At 54.8% G+C, this 25,493-nt stretch overlaps 1 protein-coding gene across 1 annotated transcript in view; it reads left to right on the plus strand.

Annotated features, from left to right (window-relative positions):
- The first annotated feature begins 3,968 nt into the window (after nucleotides 1-3,968).
- PRKAG2 (protein kinase AMP-activated non-catalytic subunit gamma 2) overlaps nucleotides 3,969-25,493 on the plus strand; it is a 242,932-nt gene continuing 221,407 nt past the window's right edge. The window contains exon 1 of the mRNA XM_045565350.1: nucleotides 3,969-4,699. Within this exon, the coding sequence (XP_045421306.1) occupies nucleotides 4,586-4,699 (114 nt within the window). The 5' untranslated portion in view covers nucleotides 3,969-4,585. The remainder of the gene's footprint in view (nucleotides 4,700-25,493) is intronic.

A 25,493-nucleotide genomic window follows, 5' to 3' on the forward strand; every position in this document is an offset into this window, starting at 1 on the left:
TTTTAAATTCCAATTCACTGTGGAATGACTCTTTTGTAAAATTCAACAGAAAATAACTAGAGCAATAAAATTATAAAGACATACAAAATATAATCAGGGTAAAATACAAGCCCCCATTAAAGAGGGCTTAGAAATATTCTAAAGACCATTCTGTTTCTCCTACAGATGGGGAAACTGAGTAACTTGCCCATGGTCACACCGCTTGTGAGTGGCAGCATCGGGGTGGGCTCAAGTATTCCTCCTGGGGTATTTGAGGTGGTCCCCACCTCGGCCTGTGGTCCTGGTCAGGTTCTTTCTCATCCTGCCATCAGCAGGTGAGGGGAAATGCAGTGCTGGCCTTGGACAAAAAATTTAAGGGGGTGCCCAAAACTTAAGACATCAAGGGAAATAACATTTTAATGCAGTATTTTTCTAAAAACGAGAATTTTACATGAAGACAGGATCAGTAGCAGTGCCGTACTATCTTTGGTTAAATTTTTGATATTTTGTTCAGCACAGATCCTTTTTTGTTTTGAGACAGAGTGTTGCTTTGTTGCCCTGGCTAGAGTGAGTGCCGTGGTGTCAGCCTAGCTCACAGCAACTTCAAACTCCTGGGCTTAAGCGATCCTACTGCCTCAGCCTCCCGAGTAGCTGGGACTACAGGCATGTACCACCATGCCCGGCTAATTTTTTCTATATATATTTTAGTTGGCCAGATAATTTCTTTCTATTTTTAGTAGAAACGGGGTCTCGGTCTTGCTCAGGCTGGTCTCGAACTCCTGACCTCAAGCGATCCACCCGCCTCGGCCTCCCAGAGTGCTAGGATTGCAGGCGTGAGCCACTGCGCCTGGCAGCACAGATCTTATTGCACTCGCTTTGAGAAGGAGGTCAGAGGTAGAGATTCAGAAACAATGCATGTCAGGGGTCATCGCATGGGCAACATTGCCTGGGCACACCACACTTAGCTATTGGCTAAAATACCAATGTGCTCGCCAAGGTGGAGGGGAAGATGGGGGCTTCCAGAAAGTGCCCCAAAGCAAGACAATTGCTATGTTCCCTCCATTCTACAACTCCACTGATCAGAAGATACATGATCAATTTATTAACGTCATTTTAGAGGAAAAAATGGCTAGTAAGTTTCTCCTGACATCATCCATAAGAATCACCCAGATTTCAGAAGCATTAACATACAGGACTTTGATTGTTTTTTCTCTGCCCTCACACCTACAACAATCATCAACACAGAACACTTCCGTGACCAAAGGAGCTGGGTTTCTCCCCGATACCAGGCAAGCAGTCAATTCTGCAGCGGACACCAGCGGGGTGTCCTCCAATTCAATTACGACTATCTACCTGGAGATAGTGTCAGATCCCACAGGTTGAGGGCTCAGTCCCCAAGGATGTTCCCTCCACTGCAGATGCCAGTCACAAGTCGGGGCCTCTGGTGCCTTCTGACCAACTGGCTATAAATTGGGGTTTCTGCATCCCGTCTTTGGGTTCCATTAATTTGCTAGAGCAGCTCACAGAACTCGGGGAAACTTACCTTAACCAGTTAAGAGATGTACAGGGGGAAGGGAGGCACCAACCTCAGGAACCTCCACGTGTTTGGCTATCCGGAAGCTTCCTGAATCCTGTCCTTCCGGCTTTCTATAGAGACTTCCCTGGACTTCCCTTCCCTTCCCTGATTGGCCACCGAGTAGAAAGGTGACAGGATGAAAAGGGTGTGATCTAACACTAATAGGCTGAGTGGGGACACCCAGCAGGCCTATTCAGACTCTTGGCCTCTGCGCAGTGCTCCTTCCTCCTAGGATGGGGCAGGACCCCTTCTGCTCTGAGGGTCTCATGATCCATAGCCAGAAAGCCAGGGGAAGAACAGAGTCTTGTCTTGGGTTGGTGAAAGGAGGGCAGAGGAAGGTCAGGGAGAGAGATTCTGTTTTCTGAGGCCTCTTTTGAGGCCTAAAGCACCCCAACATTATAACAAAAGACTGTAACAAGGCCTATGGGAGTTATGGGCCAGGAAGTGCAGACAAAAACGTATATCTATATATCTATCTCTACAGCTCATCACAAGGGCCAAAAAATTTAAAACCTTCTTAAAATGCAGGCAATACAATAAAATGTTTAATTTGGAAGGCACTAAAGTCTGCACTCCAACAAAATGAACTCAGAGAACAAATTTAATTTATTGATGAATGATTTTACATATTTATACAAATCAATTGATAAAAGCACATATTATAACAATTGCTAAAAACTGCCCCATAGAGCAAACATTTAGTATGAGAAGTAACACTGTGGCCCCCTCCTGACCTCTCCCCCAGGACCCTGCCCAGACCTCCTGCCCCACCCACCACCTTGCTCCCCTCTGACCTCATCTCTCCTTTCAAAGCCAGTTCTCATCAAATGGAGTGATTTATGCACCCTGGTAAATCATCATAATCATCATTTTGACGAGGATTAAAATTGCAAGCTAAAGAAATGACACAAATAACAATGGGGAGTAATTTTTAGTGGGTGAGAGTGGGCTTCCTTCATCCTTTAAACTTACATGACATAGGTTAAAGGCCTACCTTTCTTTCTCACCAGCGTTTTGAACATTTTGTGGAATAAAAAAATCCTCTAACTAGGAGCCAGCCAGGAAAGACCAAGAAATCCCACACCTGTGGGGCCAGGATGGCTACTTGGTTACTGAACCCAGACATGGTCCCCCAGAGCATCGGCCCCTGCCAGGCACCGCTCTGGGACTGGGAGACCGTCCAGTCTGGCTTGGTTCTGGATTACAGAGCAGGGGAGAAGGAGGAGGAAGAATATTAACCCAGCCTGTGAACCAAGGTAGCACCAAACTGCAGGGATTTTGCACAAACTGCTGGAACGTGGGCTGGAGAAGGGACAGGGAAAGATGGCTGAAACAGGGTTGCTTCTCTCTTCTGGGGGACGGAGGGAGGCATGCGCCTTCCCTGGGGATGTTCCCTACAGTGGGCTAACCACCCTCCTGAGAAGAGAACGGGGCCAGAGCACACACCTGAAGAGGAGTTAAGGCCATCTCCCCATCGGTCCCCCCGCACCCCGCCGTGTCTCCAAAGCGACCCAGTCGTGTTCCTTGTGTGGTGCCCTCCCCGCATTACTGATTACAGCCGAGCTGACTCATCACTCCGGTAGCTTAGGTGGCCTCTGGGGTCACCACATCCTCAGAAACTAGAGCAGGCGGGGAAGCAACCCCGACCCGGCACTCGCCCTACTTCCCACCCAAGTGCCAAGGTGAGGCCATCACCGGAACCATGGGGGGTGGGGCCACACCGCCTCCCTCCCCGCACCCCCAGGGGCCCCGGACACGGACACGGGGCGGTGCCAGATCCAGCACGTGGCGCCCTCGCTCGGGTTTTCGGGCCAGGTCTCTCCGCAGTCTTAGGAACCCCGAGTGCTCCGCAGCGTGGGGACACGCACTTACCGCGGATCCACTGCGCGACTCTTGATGAACCTGAAAAAAGCCAGATTTGGGGGCGGGGGGCGGGTGAAAAACCCGCACTCACCCAGCGCCACAGACTGCTCTCTGGGCGGGGCGGGACCCCCGGGGCCACGGTGTTCTGCGAAGCACGTGCTGCCACCCAGCAGCCCACCGAAACCGGGACTTCCACCGCCGCCGGGTCTGCGGAGGGCGGGGTGCGTGTGCGTGTTTAGGGGGTCGGGCATGGACGGACAGTGGGCCACGACGTGGATCAGAAAGCGGCTCTGAGCTAGCGCAGCCCCGGCGCGGCCGCAGCGGGCGGTGCGCGGCGACCCGGGCGGCGTCGTTGGCGGGGAGCGGGCGCCGCACGCCGCGCACTTCCTGTTCCAGGCGCGCCGCCTTCCAGCGCGCGGCGCCCCGCGAGCCTGCGTCGGTGCCAGGCCCGGCCCCTCACGGGCCCCTCGCAGTCCCCCAGGCTGCAGCGCGGCGGGGGCCGAGGAGAGGGCGCGCTGCCCGGCTCGGCCCGCGGGGCTCCCGGCGCCCCCACCCCGCAGGGCAGCCAGCCGCCGCCAGAGCGTGTGCTCGCGGCCGGCGACAGCCCAATTGCGAAGAGTTGCTCGCCTTGCGCCTCCTCTTCCCCCCGCCTCCTCGCCCCGAAAGGAGGACGGACCTCGTTCCCGGCTCCGGGCTGGTTTATTCTGCGGCCGAGGATTATATTTATGTGCGAACGGTCCCTCTGTCGCCGAGGCGCCACTCGGCCGCAGGCATCGGAGGCAGGTTCTCCGAATTACGGGTTTTAATTGCACCTGCCTTGCAGATTATCTCTGGGAATCTGTGGGAGGAGCCGAGAGCGTGGAAATGTTGCTTCGCTTTGCAAAAGGAAGAAAACTTTGTCACCCAGCAGGAGACCTCGGCCACGCGTAACCGGACGAGCGCAGACCGGGAGCGGCGCTGGCGGAGTCCGCATCGGATGAGTCCGTAGGGGCGCGCGGATTCGGGCTACCTGCTCCACCCTCCCGCCCGCGGAAGTGCCCACGCGTGTCTCCAGGGAGAAGGACAGTACCACAGCGCGCGGCTCCAGTCCGACAGCAGCGGCTGGGGGCCGAAGGCGAGGACCGAATCCCAGGGACGAGTCCCCGGAATTAACTTCTGTTTAGAGTTATGGGAAGCGCGGCCATGGACACCAAGAAGAAGAAAGATGTTTCCAGCCCCGGCGGGAACGGCGGCAGGAAAATTCCCAGCCAGAAGAGGCGTTCGCTGCGAGTGCACATTCCGGTGAGTCCCAGCCCCGCCGTCCCGGCTCTGGCCCTCGCGGCGCTCCGGCCCCGGAGCCGAAGCGGTTAACGGGGACGCCCCGCGCGCCGTGCGTGCCCCTCCTGTCACTTCGGCGGCTCGGACGGGTGGAGGGGCAGGCCGGAGCTGGGCCGCCGAGCCGGGGCTCGATCTCGCTCCCCAGCAGCGTGCGCGGGGCTCGGGGCCGTGCGGGGCGGGGACCGGGCAGACGCGGACGCGAGGGGGCGCGGGGCGCGGCCGGTGGGCGGCTGGGCGTGGCCCGGGATCCCGCCGGGTGCGGGTGCTGGGGGCGGCGCGCTGTGTTGTTTTGCTGAAAAAGGACGGTGTGGACTGCGCTCCGGGGAGGTGGAGCCCCAGCGCGGCTGCAGGGGACGCAGGGGAGGGGCGGTAGGTGGGGACAGCAGCAGTGTAGGGGGCTGTGTAGCTGCTCCCTCAAGCGGACCTCCCCACCCCAATGTCTCTCAGGGTGTTTCTGGGCCCGGGACTGGGTTCCTCTGCAGCCGTTCCTTTCGCCCGACCCCGGGGCCGTATTTCGGGCCCCAGTAGTATTTGGGGGCTTGGGGTCCCCTAACCCGTGCAGGGCTGCGCGGACTTCAGCCCCGGTCACGCGGCGGCATACGCTGGACTTCGGCGACTTCGATGGGACTACGGCATGACTTTGTCTGGGGGCGGGGGGGGGGGGCCGGGTCGTGCGCCCTCCCTTCGGGTGGCCCGCCCAGGTAGCCCCCAGTCGCTTGTCCTTGCCTCCTCTTAGGTCGGGTGGTAGGACCTTTACCCGAAGGGAGCCCCGAGCTGGGTCACACCCTCCGCCTCAACCCACCAAGTAAATGTTTGTGTACACACACACACGCACACACACACACACACACACACACACACACGCTCCGTGGAGAATGTTTTGTTCTCTGTCCTGGATGGCCGTCTTGGGGCAGCATGGGAGTGTGCAGTGAGTCCACCCTCCTCTGAGGGCTGCCTGGGCACCTCGTTAAAGCTAATCCTGCCCGACAGCTGGGGTGGCGGTGCCTGGCCGCTAACTTTCCACTGCAGATCCCGCAGGGGCACTTCCTCCTGTGTTTGCTGAGTGCAGCTCTGCCTTTTAGGTTCCCCCCAGGTTCACATGCGTGTAACTTTTGGATGACAAGGTGGAGTCCAGGGGTGAGCCCCAGACACCTGCTGGGGAGCAGCCGGAAGTGGCACCTGGCCCAGCTCTTCGTGGCCTGGGGGGCAGGTGACTGGACCCCTGGCTGTTGTGTGGCCACCATCGTGATGGCCAAACATACAGTAATAAGCGTTCTATTTGGAAATGAAGTATTCCTGTTTATGTCTCTCATGTAAGACATTTTACACCCATATTTGTAAGTTAAAAGTTAGGCATTGCTACTACACACCTCTTTTTGACAGTGGTCACTGAAGCGAGCCATTTAACCACTCAGTTGTCCCATTTGTCAGGTGTAGAAAAAAATACCCATTTTGCCTGCTTTACAGGGATGTTTAAAATAATTCATGGGAAGGTCTTTACAAATTTGAAATGTTGTATAGATGTATGGCTATTACACATGCACCAGAGCACCTAATTTAAAAAAGAGAGAGAGAGAATAAAAAGAACAGGGCATTGTCCTGTGGACAGGCCATTTTGTGTTGAGGCCAAATGGTGAGGCCAGTCCCAAGCACTGCGTGTGTGGGCGTGCTCACGGGGGCAGTGCCAGTGGCGATGTAAGACAAAATCCCAAACCGGAAAAAGGATCGAGAGTCCAGGCTGTGAACACTGAAAAACCACGTAATAGTTGGGATACTCGAGCCACCCTTCTTGCTGCTAGTGGTGACTTTGGCAGCTTTTGACAGCATTCTTGGCGTGATCCAGCCCTTACCGAGTAGTGTTCATTCGATTGTTCCACAGCTGCCACCCGAGTGTGCCCGTGTGCCCAGCGCTCTGGTTGTGGTGAGATCTGGTGTGGGGTGGGTGGAGGACAGGGACTCAGTCTAAGTCCTCACAGGGTTTGCTGTTGCTGGTGGAACCAAGGGGTCCTTTATCTGCCAAATAGTAATTACCTGTTGATCATTGTGCCAGGCTAGGTGAGAGTTAAACCGAGCTAGGAAAATAAGGCTTTCAGATAAATGCTAGCAAGTGACCCCGGTCATAGGATGACCAGTGCAGGCAGGACCTGCTTTTAGAGGTGAGAGAAGGGAGTGATGTGTTCAGAGAGACTTTGGACCCAGACGTGGTAGGCAGGAGAGACGTGCAGGAGCAGTGGCGATGCTGCTCCCAGCAGGGAACAGGCTTGAGCACCCTGTGGCCCCACAGAGTCAGGGGCTTGGACAGCTGCTCCCAGTGAAGAGCTGCTTCTCATGGAGAAAGGGGTTTGAGGACTGGATTGAGCAGGCCCCTGAAGCAGGGTTGCCAGATGTAGTAATAAAAATAGAGGATGCTCAGTTAAGTTTGAATTCCAGGTAAACAACAAATAATTTTTAGCACTAGTATGTCCCATGCAATATTTGGGATATATTTATACTAAAAAATGATCATTGTTTATGTGAAATCCCAGTTTAACTGGGTGTCCTGTGTCTGGCCTGGCAACCCTGCCTTGATGGCCAGGCTCAGGGCCTGAGGACTGCCTTCCACAGGCAGGGAGAAGCTGTGGTGGACACTGTTGCTGGCCTGTCCTTGAAGGCCAGGGCCCCGCCTGAGCGAACCTGCGGCCTTGGTGGACAGCTTCTCACTGTGTCTTCCTCTCTGCCCAGAGGAACCCTATCAGACCCTGGCAGCTTGCTCAGCCTAGTGCAGGGACGCCTGGAAGTGCTGGATTGTGCCCCCCGGGACAGCCGTCACCCCAGGAAGGGTGTATTTGGTGGGGTAGCCCAGCCTCCCCATTCCTTGGCAGGGCAGTTCTGACATGGGCTCTGCAGGGTGACTCGGGGTCCCTCGCAGGGTTGAGCCCTTATTGCCCACAGTGGTGGCCCACTGATTAATGTCCCTTCCTGCCTTTCCTGGCCAGTTCCCGCCTCACTTTCCCCATTCTCTCGCTGGAACTCCCTGGAATGAAGTGCTGAACCTAAGTCCTTGTCTGGGCTTCATTTTTTGGGAGGCAGGGACCTGAACTAAGAAGCCATTAAAGGTGACAAAAACACTTCATGAGAACGCGCCTGGGCAGGTGTGCAAAGCGGAGTGACGGGAAGACGGCCTGTGTGGGGGGAGCCAACTCAGATGCTTTGGCAAAATTCCAGGGATGAGGGTCTGGGGCCTGAACTGTGGTGACAACGAGAGAAAAGCGGAGAAGGCAGATACGGGACACAAGAAGGAAGGGTGTTGAGCCTCCGTGTCCGGTTCGTGGCAGGGAGACATGGAGTGAGTTGGCAGGAACTGATCTGGAGATACCTGGTATAAGGGGCTGGTCTAGGGGGAAACGGTGGGCCCAGTCGGAGCCCTGGCGTGGCGGAGCCCTGGCATGGTGGACCCGGAGCAGTGCATCCATCCTCCCACATCAGAGGTTTGCGGTGTCCAGGGAATGCCGTTTCCTAGGATGTTTTGGATTTTAAGGAAATGCTCCTGAAAGACACTGTAGCTCTGGCAGTCCTGTGAGTGGGGTCATTTGGTGGCATCCAGCAGTGTTGGGGGTGATGAGGCCTCCTGGGGTCCCTAGGTCCAAGCAGCTTGTCTCTTTACTGAATTGGATTGAATTTCTTTCGGGACATTAGCCTGCACCCGTATCTAGTGCATAAGCAGAACTGTGGCCGTGTGTGTGGGGGGGAGAAATCACTGCCGACTCCTTCTCTCGGGCTCTGAGTATCTTTAACTGTCTTCCCCACTTCCTGCCAGTAGCCCCTGTGGGTCTCAGGGCACTAGGAAGGGGGAATCCATTTTAGGGGACCCCCTTGGGTTGATGGGTAGTAGCAGGCGATGGAGACCCAGATGTACCAAGTAATCTATAAAGTGAATTTTCCCTTCTTGGGGAAGGGAAGATGGCCCTGGGCCTATCGAGGATGTGGCCTCGGTTGATTTCAGCCTCTTTCTCAGGCAGTGGGCATACTGTGGGTGCTTGTTGGAGGAGAAGGGAGGACCCAAAGGAGAGGATGAGGAAAAACTGAGAGCAGATTCCTTCCTGAGGTTACACTGGCCTTTAGTAGTGAGTGAGGCCAGGCGCAGTGGCTCATACCTATAATCTTAGCTCTCTGGGAGGCCAAGGCGGGAGGATTGCTTGAGGTCAGGAGTTCGACCAGCCTGAGCAAGAGTGAAACCCCATCTCAACCAAAAATAGAAAAAATTAGCCAGGTATAGTGGTGCACACCTGTAGTCCCAGCTACTTGCAGGAGGATAGTTTGAGCCCAAGAGTTCGAGGTTGCAGTGAGCTATGATGATACCATTGCACTCTACCCAGGGTGACAGAGAGAGACTCTGTCTCAAAAATAAATAAATAAGTGGCCTATTGGCATCCAGCCTTAGCTCTGCTCTGAGCCTCCGTGCCTCATGTAGAGCAGGGATGATAACAGAGGTGGTGGGAATGGTTTTAGAAGATGATTCAGTGGAAGTGTAGCTGTGAGTGGCGTTCTGCCAGAACTTTGGGAACAAGCATGTTCTTTCTCCTTTTTGTTTAAGAAAGAGCAGCATTGCTATTAACGCTGAAATCCACGTACTTTAATCAGTGACTGTTGGCTGGCATAAAATGGGTTTACCAGTCAGTGACAGAGCAGGAGGCTCAGCGGAGGGAGAGCTTCGGCGAGAAGGACCCCAGGCCGGAGCCTGTGGGGACACTGAGGCAGGCTGGGGGAGCTCGGCTGTTACCTGCTGAGCAGGGCTTTTCTGACAGAGGGAACACGTGCCTGGCCTCCTTGGGAGAGGTGCTCCAGAAACCTTCACAGTCACGGGAGACAGGCTAAAAGTAGAGCCAAGAAGCAGCTGGCCAGTCATAGAAGGTAGTACAGGCACGACTTGGGCCTGTGGCTCATGATGCCTTCTGCTGTGGAGCCTTGAGGGAAGCCTCACGCTGCCTGAGGCCTGGCACCCTCCACGCTGTTGATGGACCTGGGAACTTCGCACCCCCTTCTGCCTGGCAGCCTCTGTCCAGCCAGATGAGCCGCGCTGCGGCACCCCAGGAGCTACGTCCTGCCCCGGGGGCTGGAGGAGCCACCGAGGATGGTGTGCTCTACCCTCACACCACTGAAACACCCTGGGTTAAAATCTTGGCCATGGGAAAATGGAGGTGTCAGCTTTGACCTTGACGTTGGCCTTTAACCTTAACCTTGGTCAAGTTGTGCCACCGCGAGCAAGATTTGTTGGGTTAAGGTTTAGGGCAGTGTTTTTCAAAGTGTAGTTCCTGGACCAGCTTAAGTAGAACCACCCAGTATTTGTTTAAAATGTAAAATCCTGACTCTCAGCAGACCTACTGAGTCAGAACCTCTAAGGGTGGGATCCAAGCGTCTGCGTTTCCGTTAAGTTCTCCAGGTGACTCTTACGCCTGCTGTGGTTTAAAAACAACTGGCTTCCAGCTTCGCTGGTGTAAAACCCATCCATTCCTTCTGCCCCCATGCGTTATTCCTTCTGTCTGTCTGTCCATTATCTCCCTATCTGTCTGCATTTTCTCAGCTGTTGCTGTGAAGAGATAGCCTTGACTACTGGCTGTTCAACAAAGGCAGGATATTTCTGGCTTCTAAATAACTATGAACACCTAGATCGGCCTCCAGCCAGAGTAGTCCGGGAGTTGGAGGGGCCTGACAGGCCCCACTGGAAGGTTTCTTGACTCAGCCTTTCAGTGGCTCTTGGATGCCCAGAGCACAATCTCTTACATGGCCCAAGGCATGACATCAGGGCCTTGGGTAGCCAGGCTACTCAGTGAGGGAGCCCCCAGCACTGTCCTGTGGCTCCAGGGGTTATTTATGGCAAAGGCCTCGTCCTGGCTGTGAGATGGCTGACCAGATGGCCCCGCGAGCAGGGGCTGGGCACAGTCTCCTGCTGGGCCCACGGAGGGAACGGGCAGCTGGAGCGTGGACATGGGATTCCCCTTCCTCGAAGACCCTACTGCTCGGGGGGAGCAGGGACCTGCGCCAGGCGGCTCACGTGGGGAGTGATGTAGAGCAGGCCCAGCTCCAGGACCTGCAGAAGTGCACATTCAGTGGCGGGGGTGTCACCCTGGTGCCGAATTCCTTGTCTCATCCTCTTATCCCCACTTTACAGATGTCCCCACTGAGAGCACCTTCACTGTTCCGTGGGGGACTGCACGGGCAACCATGGTGGAAGTGAAGTCTGCAGCTTCACTCTTGTCTGGCCACCACCCCTCCCCCTGCTCCTGCTCTGTCCTGGCACCTGTTTGTGGAGAGTTTCAAGATGTCCTATAAACGCGGTCCTAAATACTGCAGGGTAGCCTAATGACAAATGCAAATATTTAAATCCTGGATCATGATTTCACCGAAAGGACGGCTCTAGCACTGAGGTTGCATAACAGAAGCAGCAGCCCACATAGTTTGTGGGTTCAATATTGCATCTTTTCACACATCACACACTTTTAGGGTTCTCAGTGCTTCATGAGCATCTTTCTCTGCCTGTTTTCTTCAAACCACCCTCCTCCAATAAAGCCTAGCAAAACTATATCGTCAGTCTTCACTCAGGGTTTGCATTTTGACTGTGCTCAGCACTAGATTGACTAAAGAAATCATTTGGAAGCACTTTTTATTTGCTAACGCCTCCTCCTTGGCTCAGACTTCATTTATGTAACTTTTAAATCAGTTTGTGTCTTCTAAAACCTTCAGAAAAATAAATGTGCTTTTAAATGATGCTGTTTCTTGACTATTTGTTTTCTTTTACTTCTCCCATTTTGACGTATTCGGCTTACTGCCAGGGACTTTCTGTTTCTAGGAATCTTTTTACTTTTATGGAGCTTCTAAGTTGTTGAATGCAGCCACCGACCCCATGAAGAGCTGGGTGGGAGTCCGGCTGTCCCCCTACTTCATCCACCCTCCCGCCCCTCGACCAGAATGTGCATGGTGAACACGCTCACACACAGAACAACGCCGTCTCCTGGCCCTTGCAAGAGAGTGGACCAGCCCGTCTTGATAACTGCACAATTTTGATGTCTTTTAAGATGTGAGACAAAGGCCAACAAAGTGCTGAGCTGCCGAATTGAAACAGGGTCCTGAATTTGCTTGGTCCATCAACTGTGACTTGCTTTAAAAGGAGCAGAGGAGTCACCTGAGTGGGAAGCTGTGTCCCTCGGGCTCAACCACGGGAATGCTTGGGAGACCTCCTGCCACCCCGCTGCACAGCCCGTGTGACCAGACCCGAGGAAACGGTTGCATGTTAACTGCCTGTGCTTCCCCGGAGAGGAAGAAGGAACCTCGGGCTGGACTGTTTGTTTTAACCCTGCCTTGCAGTGGTTAATTGGAATCTCACTCATCTCTTTCTTCCACTACCTACTTTGAAAATAATGTAATCTCCATCCTTTACTTCCTGTTGACAGGAAACCCTCTCTGCCAGCCCATGGCTTGTCACAGACCAATCGGGTATCACCCTGGCTTTGGGGCTTCTGCCAGGGCCTCTGTGTTTTGATATTCTCTGCCCTGGCAGCGAAGTTGCTGATGAATGTACAACAAAGACCAGTTTGCTCTCCTAACCCCAGGGCTGCAGCCTCTTATCCACGAGGCAGAGGCCCCGTCCTCGCTGCGGGAAGCCCTGCAGCCCTGCTGTCCTCCTGCAGCCCAGCGGGGTGGGCAGCACTGCAGTGACCTCCGTTTGTGCCGGGGAGGTGGAGAGGAAGGATGCAACAGGGTTTGGGGAGAGTTTTAGAAAACAGGGCACAAACTTTTCAATTTGTAAATAAAGAAGTGGAAAGCTGAAGAATTGCCAAGAACTGTGTTTACGGTTAGGCAGGGTTAGTGCTGGGACTAGGGACGGTCGGCTCATTGAGGTCTATTTTCCAGGCCCTGTGCTAGGTGTTGAGGTACAAAGATGAACAGTGTTAAGGGGTTGAATTATATTCTCCAAAAAAATATGTTGAAGTTTTATATCCCCCACCCAGTACCTGTGAATTGCAAATGTAATTAAGATGTAAATTAAGATGAGGTCATTAGGGTGGGCCCTGTACAAATGCCTGGTGTCCTGAGAAGAAGAGGGAAATCTGGACACGCAGGCAGAGGTGAGAAGGCCCTGTGAAGACAGAGGCAGAGGTTGGAGCGATGCCACCGCAGGCCACGCAATGTGGGGCAACCAGAAGGTGGGCGAGGCAAGGATGGACCCTTCCCTGGAGCTTCCAGAGCGAGCATGGCCCTGCAAATGCCTTGGTCTCACAGTTCCAGCCCCCAGAGCTAGGAGGGAAAACATTCTGCCGGGTCAGGCCCCCAGCTTGTGGTGCTGTGTTACTGCAGCCTCAGGAGCCTAACCTAAGCGTAGCCCGGGCAGCAGTCTCTGTTCCGGTAACGCTGAGGGGCGGTCACCGCAGCATGGCCTGAAGAGTGGGCCAGGGCCACAGGGAGGGGTCACTGCTTTCCACTGTCCACAGCTCCTTGACTACATTCCTCCTCCCGAGATCCGGGTCTTCCCTGCCATCCCCTCCCCTCCCTGCTGGATGTGGTAGTGCAGGGACTGGGAGAGAACTGAGGATGTGGTGGAGGCTGGGGTGGGGCTCCAGGCCCAGGCTGCTCTCTGGCCATAGCACCTCCCTTGGCCCTGCTCTTTCCTCCCGTGTAGCCACCGAGACTCCGCGTCCTGCAGCCATGGGAGCAGCGAGGTGGGGAGGGATCCTGCTCTGTCACCTGCTCAGCTTCCAGAAGACCGGCAGGCGGGCGCCAAGCAGCTGTTTGTCTGTTGGACCTTCCGCCTGGCTCCCCCGGCGCACAGCATCAGCCATGCGGACAGCCCTGGGGTCGAGGGCTTGAAGCTAACGTTCCCTCCACCCCATTCTCCTCTGCAGCGTAGTGTGTAATCAGCACCCCAGAGCGCCGTTCCTCTGCGCAGTTCAGGTTCTGCTTGATGGCGAGTTGCATTCGCGGCGGTGATGGCTGTCCAATGTTATTGATTATCAGATACTGCCAGGGTGGCACATTGTCATCAGATTTAGCTAATATTGATGGAGCACTTGCTGTCTGCCAGATGTGTGCTTTTGTATGAGCCATCTCTTTTTGTCTCTAAATAATCCAGTATCACTACTGCTGTTATGAGTCGTGTTACCCTTATCGTAGAAAAGGAATTTAGGCCATCTACGGCTCACAGCCATTCTCGCCCTACTGTCGGGAAAAACCTCTGTTGTGTCTTGCTTGCGTTTTGGCCTCTCTGCTCAGCCCTGGCCTAGATGCCCGTGAACAGCCAAGGCCGTTTGGGGGTAGGACAGGCACACCAGGACGAATGGCCGGGCCAGAGAGATGCCGCACATGGTGGGCACATGGCAGATGGAAACGCTGCTGCCTTCCGGTGGTCTGCCCCTGGGGGATCAGGCCTTCGTACTCTTTCTTTGGCCCTTTTTTAGATGAAGGTCATTGAAGGTTATTCTTTACTCTTCGCATCTCAGAAATGAATAATCTCTCTTCCATGCTTTCATAGGTCCGCTCTCTGGCTCATCTTTCTCATGTTTTGTTGTTATTTTTAAATAACTGGCTATTGGAATCAACACTTAGCCAGGACTCAGGAAATCCCGGTGGCTCTAATGTCAGGTGTCCGGGGGGTTTCTTCTGAGTTATCCAACATTAACCACAAGCCTGGGGTGTGCCAGGCGCTGCGCAAGGCACCGGGCATCACTGTGACCAGGATGGGCGTGGTCCCCCTGCCCCCCCCGCCAAAGCTGAGCCTCGGGTGTGCTGTCACCCTGTCAGTTCACTGCTGCTGCTACCAAAACACCAAAACAAAGTGACCTGTAATGATGAACATTTATTCTTTCTCACAGTTCTCTGGTCAGCTGAGAAGTGTTTGTGGCCCAGGCTGGCTCGACTGAACTCTGTGGTCAGCTGGAGGTTCGGCCGGGGCGGGGGTCAGGACGGCCTGCTCACATGTCTGCCCCTCGCCTGGTTGGCTCCACACCAGCCAGGCCAGGGGGCGGCTGGGCCATGTGTCCAGCAGGCAGTCCAGGCAGCAGCAAGAGGGCAAGCCTGAAGCATAAGGGCTTGTCAGGCCACTGGCTGTAGCCAGTCACATGGCTCAGACTCAAGGGACAGAGCGTGGGAAGGACTCAAGGTCACATTGCAAGGTCCTGAGCCCAGGGACCAGAGATGGACCAGTCAGTTAAGCTCTCTAGATCTGCTTACATATACATTAATGTATTGTGTAATTAATAGTATCAAATTATATGTCATTTAAATGATATATTTTATGTAATGTGTAGAATATGTAATATATATACATTAAAAAAGGGTTGGAGTCTAGGTCTCCATTTGGGTGGAGCTCCGTGACTGCAGGAAACAGAACTTTGTCACAGGAACGGTGGCTTTTGAGGGCCGTGAGGGGCACACAAAGGGTCGGTGGAGCCAGGTCCTTCCAAAGCTGGGTTTTTGATAGTGTCACCGGAACCCTCCCGTTTCTGCTGCTGAAGATGAGTGAGTGTCCCAGGGGATATTCCGCCCCTGGGGAGCAGCCAGGATCCGGAGAACAGAGAGGTTCCTTGTCCCCTCACCACTCTGCTTTGCTTGTTAAATGTATTTTGAGATTTCTGAAATGACCTTGGGGCACAGGTAACAGAATATTCTCGGCTCAGAGACAGAGGGAAATGTCAGGCAGTGACACCAAAGTGGCCTAGGGAAGGAACCTGGCCAGGTGACATCCATACTGGGCCTGCTGGGTGCCGCCAGGTGTGGCAATGGCCCAGAGGACGTGTGGTGGCCCCTGGGAGCCAAAGGGGACGGAAGCTGCCTCCTGGACCACTGTACAGCAAGGGGGTTAACAGAGGTGAAGCAACCGCCAAAGTCACATGGCTGCCAGCGGCAGAGCAAGGTTTCAACCTCGGCGTTTCCACTGGAGGAATGTGGGGGAGGGAGACCCTCTCTGGCAGGCCAGTGTCCTGGCCACAGGTCAGTCCATTCGGCCTGGCCTGTGGCTCTCTGCCAGAGATCGGGAAACCCCGCCAAAGCAGTGCTGTTTTGCGCTGGTTCAGAGCAAGGGCTGTGGGCCGTGTTAAGCACAGACCCAGGCCCAGGCTGGGTTCTCCACCACCACTTTCCTCTCTTCGCCAGACGTGGCAACATCGGTTTTCAGGAAGGGCTCAAGTCAGAGTTCTGTAGGCGTGGCCTGCAGGTGGAGAATTTACTGTGATGAAATACAGCTAAAGTCAGACGGACGTATCCGGTTGTGTTCTCGTTAAATGGTGCTCTACCCCTGGAATGATCTTCGTACCCTTCACCTGCAGGTATTCTCAGCCAAGGATTCTGTGCCTCCAGCTTTGGGCCTTCAGTGGTGGAGAAGGAAAGCAAGCCGGACTGGGCAGAGGGAGGAGTTGGGCTGTGAAGCACTCACAACACAGGCCCCAGTTGGCCCCCTGGAACATTCTGGAACTGCTGTGGCCCTTTAGAGTTGTTCCAGATTGCGGAGAGGGGGCCAGGCCTTTGTACTCCCACGCCGTCCCCAGGGAGGGCATGTGCACCTAGGTGAGGCAGATCCTTCTGCAGAGGGCAGCCTCAGCTCAGCGCTGGTGGCCAGCAATACCCCCTGCACTGGGGTCTGGGAGCCACACCCCTGCACCCACTATGCCACCTCTTTCTGCATCTTATTGTTTTTCTTTTGATGTGTCCAGCCTGTCTCCTTAATTAAACCATAGATCCTTTAAGGATGGCCTGCGTCTATACCTTGTCACATCCCAGCCCCAGGAAGCTGCGTCCCACACAGCCTACCCTAGCATTGATGATGATGATGGTAAAGAAATGCAGATGCCAAATTAGCAAAGTGGGAGGGAAAACCATGTGGCAGTCTTTGGGAATGAAATGCTTAGTTTAACTCCGTGAACTAATTTAGAAAAATCTGGGTGAAATCGATTATTTACAAATCGATTTAGGGGAGCCACCTATCCCAAAGAGAAAATGTTCAGACAAATCATGTCTTGTTGGTTCAATAAAAGGGCAAATTTGGCCAGGTGTGCTGGCACATGCCTGTAGTCCCAGTACTCTGGAGGCTGAGGCGGGAGGATCGCTTGAGCCCAGGAGTTCGAGGCTGCAGCGAGCTATGATCTCACCATTGTGCTCCTGCCTGGGCAATGGAGAGAGACCCTGTCTCTAAAAAAAGAAAAATAAATAAAAATTTTTTAAAAGGGCAAATTTTAGGAACATTATTGTTAGCTGTTTTTTCTTTCATCTCCTACCTGGGAAAGTTACTTGGCCTTTTGCTCAGGCTAATTGACTGGCAACAGCGCCATAAATCTGCCAGGAGCCGTTTAGATGGCACGGTGGGCCTGTGATTGCAGACTGGTCAGGCACCTCCACTGACATAAAACTTGGAGCAGGAACAAGGAGGGAGGGGACTGTTGGCCTAGGCCGTGGGCCTCAGCACTTCCAGGGACCTCTGCAGCCCCAAGTGCTGTTGGTGGACGAGCATCTGGCTGCTGGGGGACAGGCATGGACCCAGCTGTCACTTGTACCAGATTCTCAAGAGCAGAATCGTGTGTGTGAGCAGGAGAATGGGTGGCTGTGGTGGAGGGAGCATGAGTTTGGGCGCCGGAGACCAAGGTTGCAAACCTAGTGCCACCATTGGCTTTCTGTGTCCTCCCGGGTACTTTACTGACACTCTCTCAGCCTCAGTTTCCTCACCAAAATGTGGATAATAATCCCCTCCTCACAGGACTTGGGGGGCATAAAATGAGATGCCACAGGTAAAGAGCAAGTGCTCTGGAAGGGTTGGTTTCCCCTCCCTTGTTGGTGTCCCCTGGGGAGGACCCCCCTAAGAGTTTAGCTGTGGCCACCATCCCACCCCAGGTTTTCTGGGAATGGTCCCAGGTTAAGATAATTTTATTCTTTTCAAAGGAAGTGATTCCTTTATTGTACATTTGAATGTGAATTCCTTTTTAATCCTTTGTAAGGCTTTGGCTAAATACACTTATAAATTTGTTCGGCAGGTCTCCTTATTTGCAATGAGATAGTCCAAGCCCAAGCCCCTGAGCCCAGAGGGGAAGCCAGTGTGAGCCCCCAGGGCTGAAGGTATTGAGCCTTTAACTGCAAGTGCGTAGACATGGCCTTGGGTCCACATGGCAGGAAGCTGAAGGCCAAGTCGTAGAGGGGGCTGCTGAGAGGTGCGGTAGTGGGGACAGAAATCTTCCCTGGCCAGCGTTACCTAGAAGCAGAACACGGTGACTTGAGGACCTTTGGAGTCTTGCCTGCCTCTTTACGTCCCTCCGCTATGGACCTGTCAGGACCCCAGTAGGTCACTGTGCATGAAGACGAGTGGCAAGGCCCCGGGAGAATGTGTGTTTCCTGGGCTGGGACATTGCAGTATAGGAGAGGTGATGAGCAGCTGGCATTCTTGCAAATCAACTTATCAGGTTAGTATGTTTTGTGCTCTCCCCCTTGGGGCATTTGCCATCTAGCAGGGGTCTCCCGGGGAGTTAGCACCTTGACTCCTGAGAATAAATATTCTGGGGCCACCTGTCCACCAAGGCCCGCCCAGTCCAATCCCTGAGCACAGATCTTTATGATATGTGGATACCGAAAATGGCAGGCGGTTCCAAGGTACACATAAATAAAAATGTAAAGTAATCTCATATTTCTTGAAGCTACAAGAAGCCAGTAGCTTCAACCGCCTTCTAACCAAGACATTCGTTAGTGCAGGAGAGCGTGGGGTCAGCCCTGGGGCGGGCAGGGAGCAGGCTCAGGTGGAGGGAGGAGGAGCTGAGCTGCCACGTGTTCTCAGCCAGGGCCTCAGTCCACCCTGCGAAGTTGCTCTGGATTGTAGTAAGGGTTGGGGACAGTTGTCTGTGGGAAAGGCTGTGACCTTGGGGCAAGGTGCTCCCTCGGCGTGGGCAGTCCTCACCGGGGGCTGGCAGAAGGCAGAGGTGGTCTCCCAGCAGTACCGACAGCAGCCCGGGGAAGATGTGCTTCATTCCCAAAGAGGCATGGGGGAGGCACATCATGGCACACCGGACCCCTTAGGGAACAGCCAGAGGAGCCAGACTTACTATTCTTCATCTCCTCCAACCCGTTCCTTCCTCACAACAGGAAACAACAGTTCAGCATTGCATCGAAGGCGGAAGGAACGGTAGTGCCCACCTTCTCGTGCTCCAGCAAGGTTTAAATGGCATTCAAGGTCAGACTTGAAGGGAAAGGGGGAGCAGTGGCAGCCATAGCAGGAGCTGATATTCCTGACCCAGCACCGCTTTAGCATGCCCAGGCGTCTGCCTCCCATCCCCACAGCAGCCACGTGAGCCCCCATCCTACAGACGGGAAAATCTCCACAGCAGGGCCCACCCCGCGGGGGGCACAGCCAGGCATCAGGCGGAGCCGTCTGGCACCTGAGCCCACACACTGCACCGCTGTGCTGAACCAGACAGATGGTGCTGGCAGGCAGCGTGCACCCGAGAACATGCGTGGAAGGGAGAAGGGTGTTTATTTCCAACCGTTTTTATGGGCTAGTTATAGTCATGTTAGTCTGAAGCCTTTTTTTCCCTTTGTTTTGGTACTTACAGTTCTGATGGGCCCACCTTGGGCACAGCTTCCATACTCCAGGGCTGAGGCTGGCCATGGCCCACCCACACCACCGTCCCCTCACACCACGTCCCCTAGCATTTACCTCAGTCCTCAGTGGTCTGGCAGCTGGGAGCCAGCAGGAGTAAAAAGGTCCTGGATGTCTCCCAGCAAAAAGCACTGACTCTTCTTGGCTCTGATCTCTCCCACCGTCTTCCACAGGATACTGCGTGTTTGCCACTCTTTTGTCCCAGGGCAGGCCCAGGACTCACTTGTTCACTTGTCTCGTGGCCCCTGTGTGCTGACCATGTTCCTAAGTCCACAGTGGGCATTTGTTACAGCAATGATCAGCCTTTAGCTAATTGAGAATTGATGGGTCTTAAGATTTTTTCTAATATTGCTTCCAAAAGTTACGCTGGTTTGTGTCTTTGGAGCCCTAAAAGGTACCACCTTTTACACAAAGCTGAAAGAAATAGACTTTGGGCCGCAACCCAGTAGTTTCTTTTGTCATCCATTTTCTGTTTTCTTCTCTCTCTTCCTTTCACACTTTCTTCTGTCTCCTGCCCTGTGTCTCTTCTGCTCCTTTATTTTGTCTCGTTAGAGCTGGATTTCACCAGGCTTGAAAGGCCCACCTTCTGATCCAGTTTTCTTCCTGGCGGCAGCCACGGTGGCCGACAAGGCACAGGCATGGCACAGGTGTGGCCCACGGGGGGCAAGCCACACTCTAGTGGAGTTGCCACTGCTGTGTGTAGCTGGTCTGTGTGTTTCTCAGACTTGGGTGCCCACTGAGCACTGTATCGGGTGCTGGCACCAGGCCCACCTCTTCCACATGTTTGTCATTGAGCCCATGACCACCTCTGCCAGGTTCCTGTGTTTGCCCCATTTTTACAATCGGGGAAACGGAGGCTCAGGTAGGATGAGTTGTTTGCCCAAGGGCATAGCTGGTGAGGAGTGAGGCCAACACGTGAGCCCGAGTGGCCATCCGCAAATCCATGCCTGTTCCCCTGCAGGATGTCTTTTCACTCCCCTCCACGTCCTAACTGGGGGCAGTGAAGGAGGTAAAAGGCCTCCCCAGGAGGGATGGCCACACCTGCGCTGGCTTCCTCAGCGCTGCAGCCTTGCGAAGGCCACGGTGAGGGGCTGGGGCTCTGGGACCTGCTTCCCTCCGGCTGCCTCTCTCACTAACCGTGCGGCCTCGGACAAGCTCCTTGATGTTTCGAACCTAAGTTGCTTCATTTGGAAAATAGCAGTAAGAATATCGACCTGTGGGTTGTCATAGAATTAAATGACATCCTAAAAAGCCTAGCATGTAGCACACTTTAGTGAATTATAATTTTTAAGGGAATCATCTTTCTTCATTTGTTGGAGAAATCCCAAGAGCAGAACGTGTGGCCTGTATGTGGCAAGGACATGGGACTTGGGGACTTTTGTGTATTAACCCCATTCAGGACCCTGTCTTTCATTCTTTTGCTATTGCTACTGTTTTTCCTTCTATGAAGATAGTTTATCTACCTGTGTTGCAAGCATCCTTTTGGTAATAAAGACAGGGTACAATAAGTATTTCTGGAACTCAGTAACTTCTACTTAAGCAAGCAGGAAAACAGGTCTCCCTCCACAGGAGCTGCATGGTGTGGTTCTGGGCCAGGTCCCTCCCTCTGGTTTCTGCCCCCAAGTGCTCCCCTCGTGTTCTCCCCCTGCCCTCCCTTCTGTGCACCGTCTGCCTGGCGTCTCTCTGCTTGGCAAGAACAGCTCAGTGTCCACGGTGGTGTGTGTGGGCAGCGGTTTATGTGGACAGTGTTGTGAGTGTGTGGACGGTGGGGTGTGCACATGTGGGTGGTGGTGTGTGTGTGGGGGGTGATGGTGTGTGTGTGTGGGTGATTGTGTGTGTGGATGGTGGTGTGTGTGTGGGTGATTGTGTGTGTGGATGGTGGTGTGTGTGTGGGTGATTGTGTGTGTGGATGGTGGTGTGTGTGTGGATAGTGGTGTGTGTGTGGATGGTGGTGTGTGTGCATAGATGGTGGTGTGTGTGTGGATGGTGGTGTGTGTGTGTATGATGTGTGTGTGTGGATGGTGGTGTGTGTGTGGATGGTGGTGTGTGTGGGTGATGGTGGTGTGTGTGCATAGATGGTGGTGTGTGTGTGGATGGTGGTGTGTGTGTGGATGGTGGTGTGTGTGCATAGATGGTGGTGTGTGTGTGGATGGTGGTGTGTGTGTGGATGATAGTGGTGTGTGTGTGGATGGTGGTGTGTGTGTGGATGGTGGTGTGTGTGGGTGATGGTGGTGTGTGTGCATAGATGGTGGTGTGTGTGTGGATGGTGGTGTGTGTGTGGATGGTGGTGTGTGCATAGATGGTGGTGTGTGTGGGTGATGGTGGTGTGTGTGCATAGATGGTGGTGTGTGTGTGGATGGTGGTGTGTGTGTGGATGGTGGTGTGTGTGCATAGATGGTGGTGTGTGTGTGGATGGTGGTGTGTGTGGATGGTGGTGTGTGTGTGGATGGTGGTGTGTGTGTGGGTGGTGTGTGTGTGGATGGTGGTGTGCATGGATGGTGGTGTGTGTGTGTGTGATAGTGGTGTGGATGGTGGTGTGGGGGGTGATGGTGTGCGTGGACAGTGTTACATGTGGGGGAATGGTGGCGTGGGTGGGCTACCCCCAGCCTCAGCTCTGGAGTGTGGAACCTGCAGCCACATGGGCTGGGCGAGGCTGTCCCCTGCTCCTATATGTCCTTCCTTGCCATGATCCTGTCAATCTTCTTGGCTCTGTGGCTCCCTTGCTCTCCCCTCCCTCGGGGAAGGGGTGTGGGAATCACAGGAGGTGTGCCATGAAGACCAGGCACCCTGATTCTGTGCCCGTCCTTGTGCCTTGAGCCCCAGCCCCAGCACAGCTGTGCGCACTGAGACGTCACTTAAGCCTGTCCTTGCTGCGCTGGCCTATAATACCATGAAGCCCTCGGGCTCCGTGTGTCGGTGTGCTGGGCGGCTGGGTTCCCACTGCCAGGGCCCTCGGGGATGTCACCCAGCTCCTCCCCTGGGGACCCCGAATCTGCCTGCACGTGTCTGTGACGTGCCAGAAGGAGCACAGAGTGGCGCTCAGGGAGGGCCACACCCTGGGCAGAGGCCCCCAGGCCACGGGCCTCCCATGCAGCCCGAGGACCTCTGCACCCTCACAGCTCACAGGCAGCATCCTGGGACGCGTGCTCTTAAGTGCGGAAGGGTCATGTGTGCATGCGTGTGTGCACGTGTGTGTGGAGAGACAGACATGTAGGTAGAGATACATGGATACTATATAAACTCCTTGGCGGTTCATTTTTGAGGCGAATTTTAGAGAAATAAACAGCAGCAGCTGGGGACAGAGGCCCATGCCCTGGCCCAGGGTGGGCACAGCCTGGTGGTTGCAGGGTGGGGGCTTGCTGGGGTGAAAGGAGCGGATTTTGCCTTTGGGGTGTTGGCTAATTACCCATTGTCCCCCGGAGGCCACCGGGCCTGGCCGATGTTCCAGTTTTCCTTGCTGTAAGTGAAGGGCGGGCCAGGCGCTGTCCCGGGTTCCGGGGGGGCCGTGTGGCTTAGTGGGGAGGGCCTGGGTTCAAGGTGTAACCACCCTTTCTCCTCTCTGTGCCCTGTTTCCTCAGCCGTGAAAAGCGGTTGGTAATATTGGTTAAACCATGTGGAATATCTAATATTTGGCCATTTTTTAACCTCAGAAATTATAATCTTACAGAGTTCAGCCTAATATCTGACCCATCCACCACATACAATTGTCAGAATTATCCTGTGAACATACATATCGAAGAATCATTTTTAAACAGCTAAGTTTAAAAAATGTAAATTATTTTACAAACACACCTGTCATTTTGTCTTTTTCCCCCTTTGCTGAAACCAGCCGTTTCCTCCTCCCTTTTCTGGGCTCTGGCGACATTAATCCAGCCGCGGCCTTTTCCTCCTCCTCCGAGACGCAGCGCCCTGGGGCAGCACCCTGCCCGCACGGGGTCCTTGCTAGCCTGTCCCAGCCACTTTTAAAAAGTGTAAGAAAAAAGTTGTCACCTCAGCATCTCCCAGGTGCCAGGCTCTGCGAGGGACACGGGAAACAGTGACCTGGTACCGTGACCGGGGACACAAGGTTTAGCTGTGGAACTGTTGGGAATCCGCTGGGGGCAGGTATCCCCCTTTGGAGGGTGAAGTTACATCGAATCCCGGCTGGAACAGCCAGTCCCGGGGAGCCCGCTGAGCCGCAGCCGGGCCGGGCAGGGTCGCTGCGTGTGAACACAGGCATCCCCTCTCCTGACTGCTGCCCTGCAGGTCGTGAGACGGACGAGAGGCGCGAGCCCCAGGGCGGGGAGGGCGTGTCAGATCTGAGCCTGTTCTCGTGGGGTGCAGGGCCTGGCCGGGTGGCCGTAGGGCGCAGCCTCCTGGACCCCCTCCCAGTCCTGTAGGACGGGAGCACTTCCGGGTGACAGTGTTCCTGTAGGACCCACGGGCGTCTGGGGTTGGGATCCCTGTACTCCTGGGCAGTTCTGGATCCTATGGACTGCCTTCTCAGCCTGTCCCGTGGCTTCTCGGGGCTCCAAGCCCTACGTGCGCAGACTAATGCCAAGGTGCTTGCCCCGTGCCCAGGCCCCGGGCACTGGGAGTGCGGCAGCAAAGGGCAGACGAGCCTGCTGCCCTCACAGATCTCATGTTCATGAGAGTTCTGTCCCCGCCTGCCCCCAGGGAGCCCCTGACCGCTGTCTCAGTCTGTCCTGGCTCCTCACGAAGTGCGCGGGTCTGTGCGGACGCTGGGACTCCACCCGTCCCTGCGCTCACGCGTTCACTGAGCGGTGTTTTCTGACAGTTTGTGTCAAGGCAGGTGTTCCAGGCATGCGGAGGGAGGGCTGAAGGACACAGGCACGTGCCTCCCGTCCCGTTTTCAGTCCCCCCAGTCCCCCCCGGGCTCCTCTGCCCCGCAGCCCGGCTCACGTGTGGACTCACGGGGGCAGAGGCGTGCGGGGGGCGTGTGTTTCACAGGCGTGGGGCGGAGGTGCGAGTCCCGCAGAGGGTGGCAAGACAGACTGAGGCGCCTGGACGTGAGGTGTGGAGGGGCACCCGTGAGAAGGAAGGCTTCCCAGCCCGGTTTCCAGAAGCGCCCACCTCTGGTACCGTTAGAGCTCACCAGCGTGCGGGGCCGGGCCGCAGTGTGCTCCCCTGGGTGTCAGGGGTAATGGTTAACATCTTGACAGCGATGACGAAACCGACAGCCTGTGATTTTTGCTGAACAGGGGACGTGGAAATTTCCATTTGTAGCAGACTCTGGACAGACGTGTAACAGCGTCAGGAAAAACGGCTCGCCCGCGCCGGCCCGCTGTGGTGCCCTGGCCCAGGACCCAGACGCAGGGCCGGAAGGGCCACCGTCATTGGCAGAGGCCCCCACAGCGGGGGGAACGAGAAGTTTCCAGAAAAGGCGAGGCTGCTTGGCGAAAGCAGAGCGATTTGTTGGCCGAGGCCCCACACTCACCAGCCTCAAACCGGGAAAACTTGTTCTTAGCAAAATGCCCGAGTGCGTTTTGACAGCAGGAAAACTCACTCTAGTTCCGGAAAGTTGTGGTCTTGGCCTCTCGCAGGAAGAGGCACCAATTCACTGTCATAACCGAGCTGAACTCTGGCATGAGCTTGTGTTTCTTTTTTCTTTGCCTCGTGTGTGTCTGTTTTGCAATATTTCCCTACTGGGCTGTTAGGAACATTAGGTGACCCTGGTCTTGGGAGCGAGGGTGGAGGAGACTCGTTTCTCAGCTAAAGAGGTTCAGGCAAGAGAAGGCAGAACCTCCAGAGAACTTGTGAGCTGGTCTGGTCGCTTCTCCCATTCATGGGCTGGGGACTAGGACACCTCTGCCGGCCGCAGCCTGGGAGGGAGAGTCACTGGCCTAGGTCAAATGGCGGCAGCTCATTGAGGACGTCTTATTCTGTGTTGTCAGACTTGGCTTTCAGTAAGGCCGTCAGCATCTGGGGGCAGGGCAGGGGGTGGGGATTAGATCTTTGGCATTAAAGCAGACACTGAGTTAAAACTCACTGAACTGAGTCGATTTGCCTTCTGCAAACCAACACTGACAGCATCGGCCTCTAGTCTCTGGCAGGAATGGGGGGAGGTGGGTGGGGCACAGGGGACATATTTCCTGGACACGGGACAGTGGAGGTGCGGTGGGTGGGAAGGAGTGTAGGAGAACTTAGGGGTTCTGGAAT

Source organism: Lemur catta, chromosome 11, assembly GCF_020740605.2.
Source record: "Lemur catta isolate mLemCat1 chromosome 11, mLemCat1.pri, whole genome shotgun sequence".
In the NCBI taxonomy this organism is placed as follows: Eukaryota; Metazoa; Chordata; class Mammalia; order Primates; family Lemuridae; genus Lemur; species Lemur catta.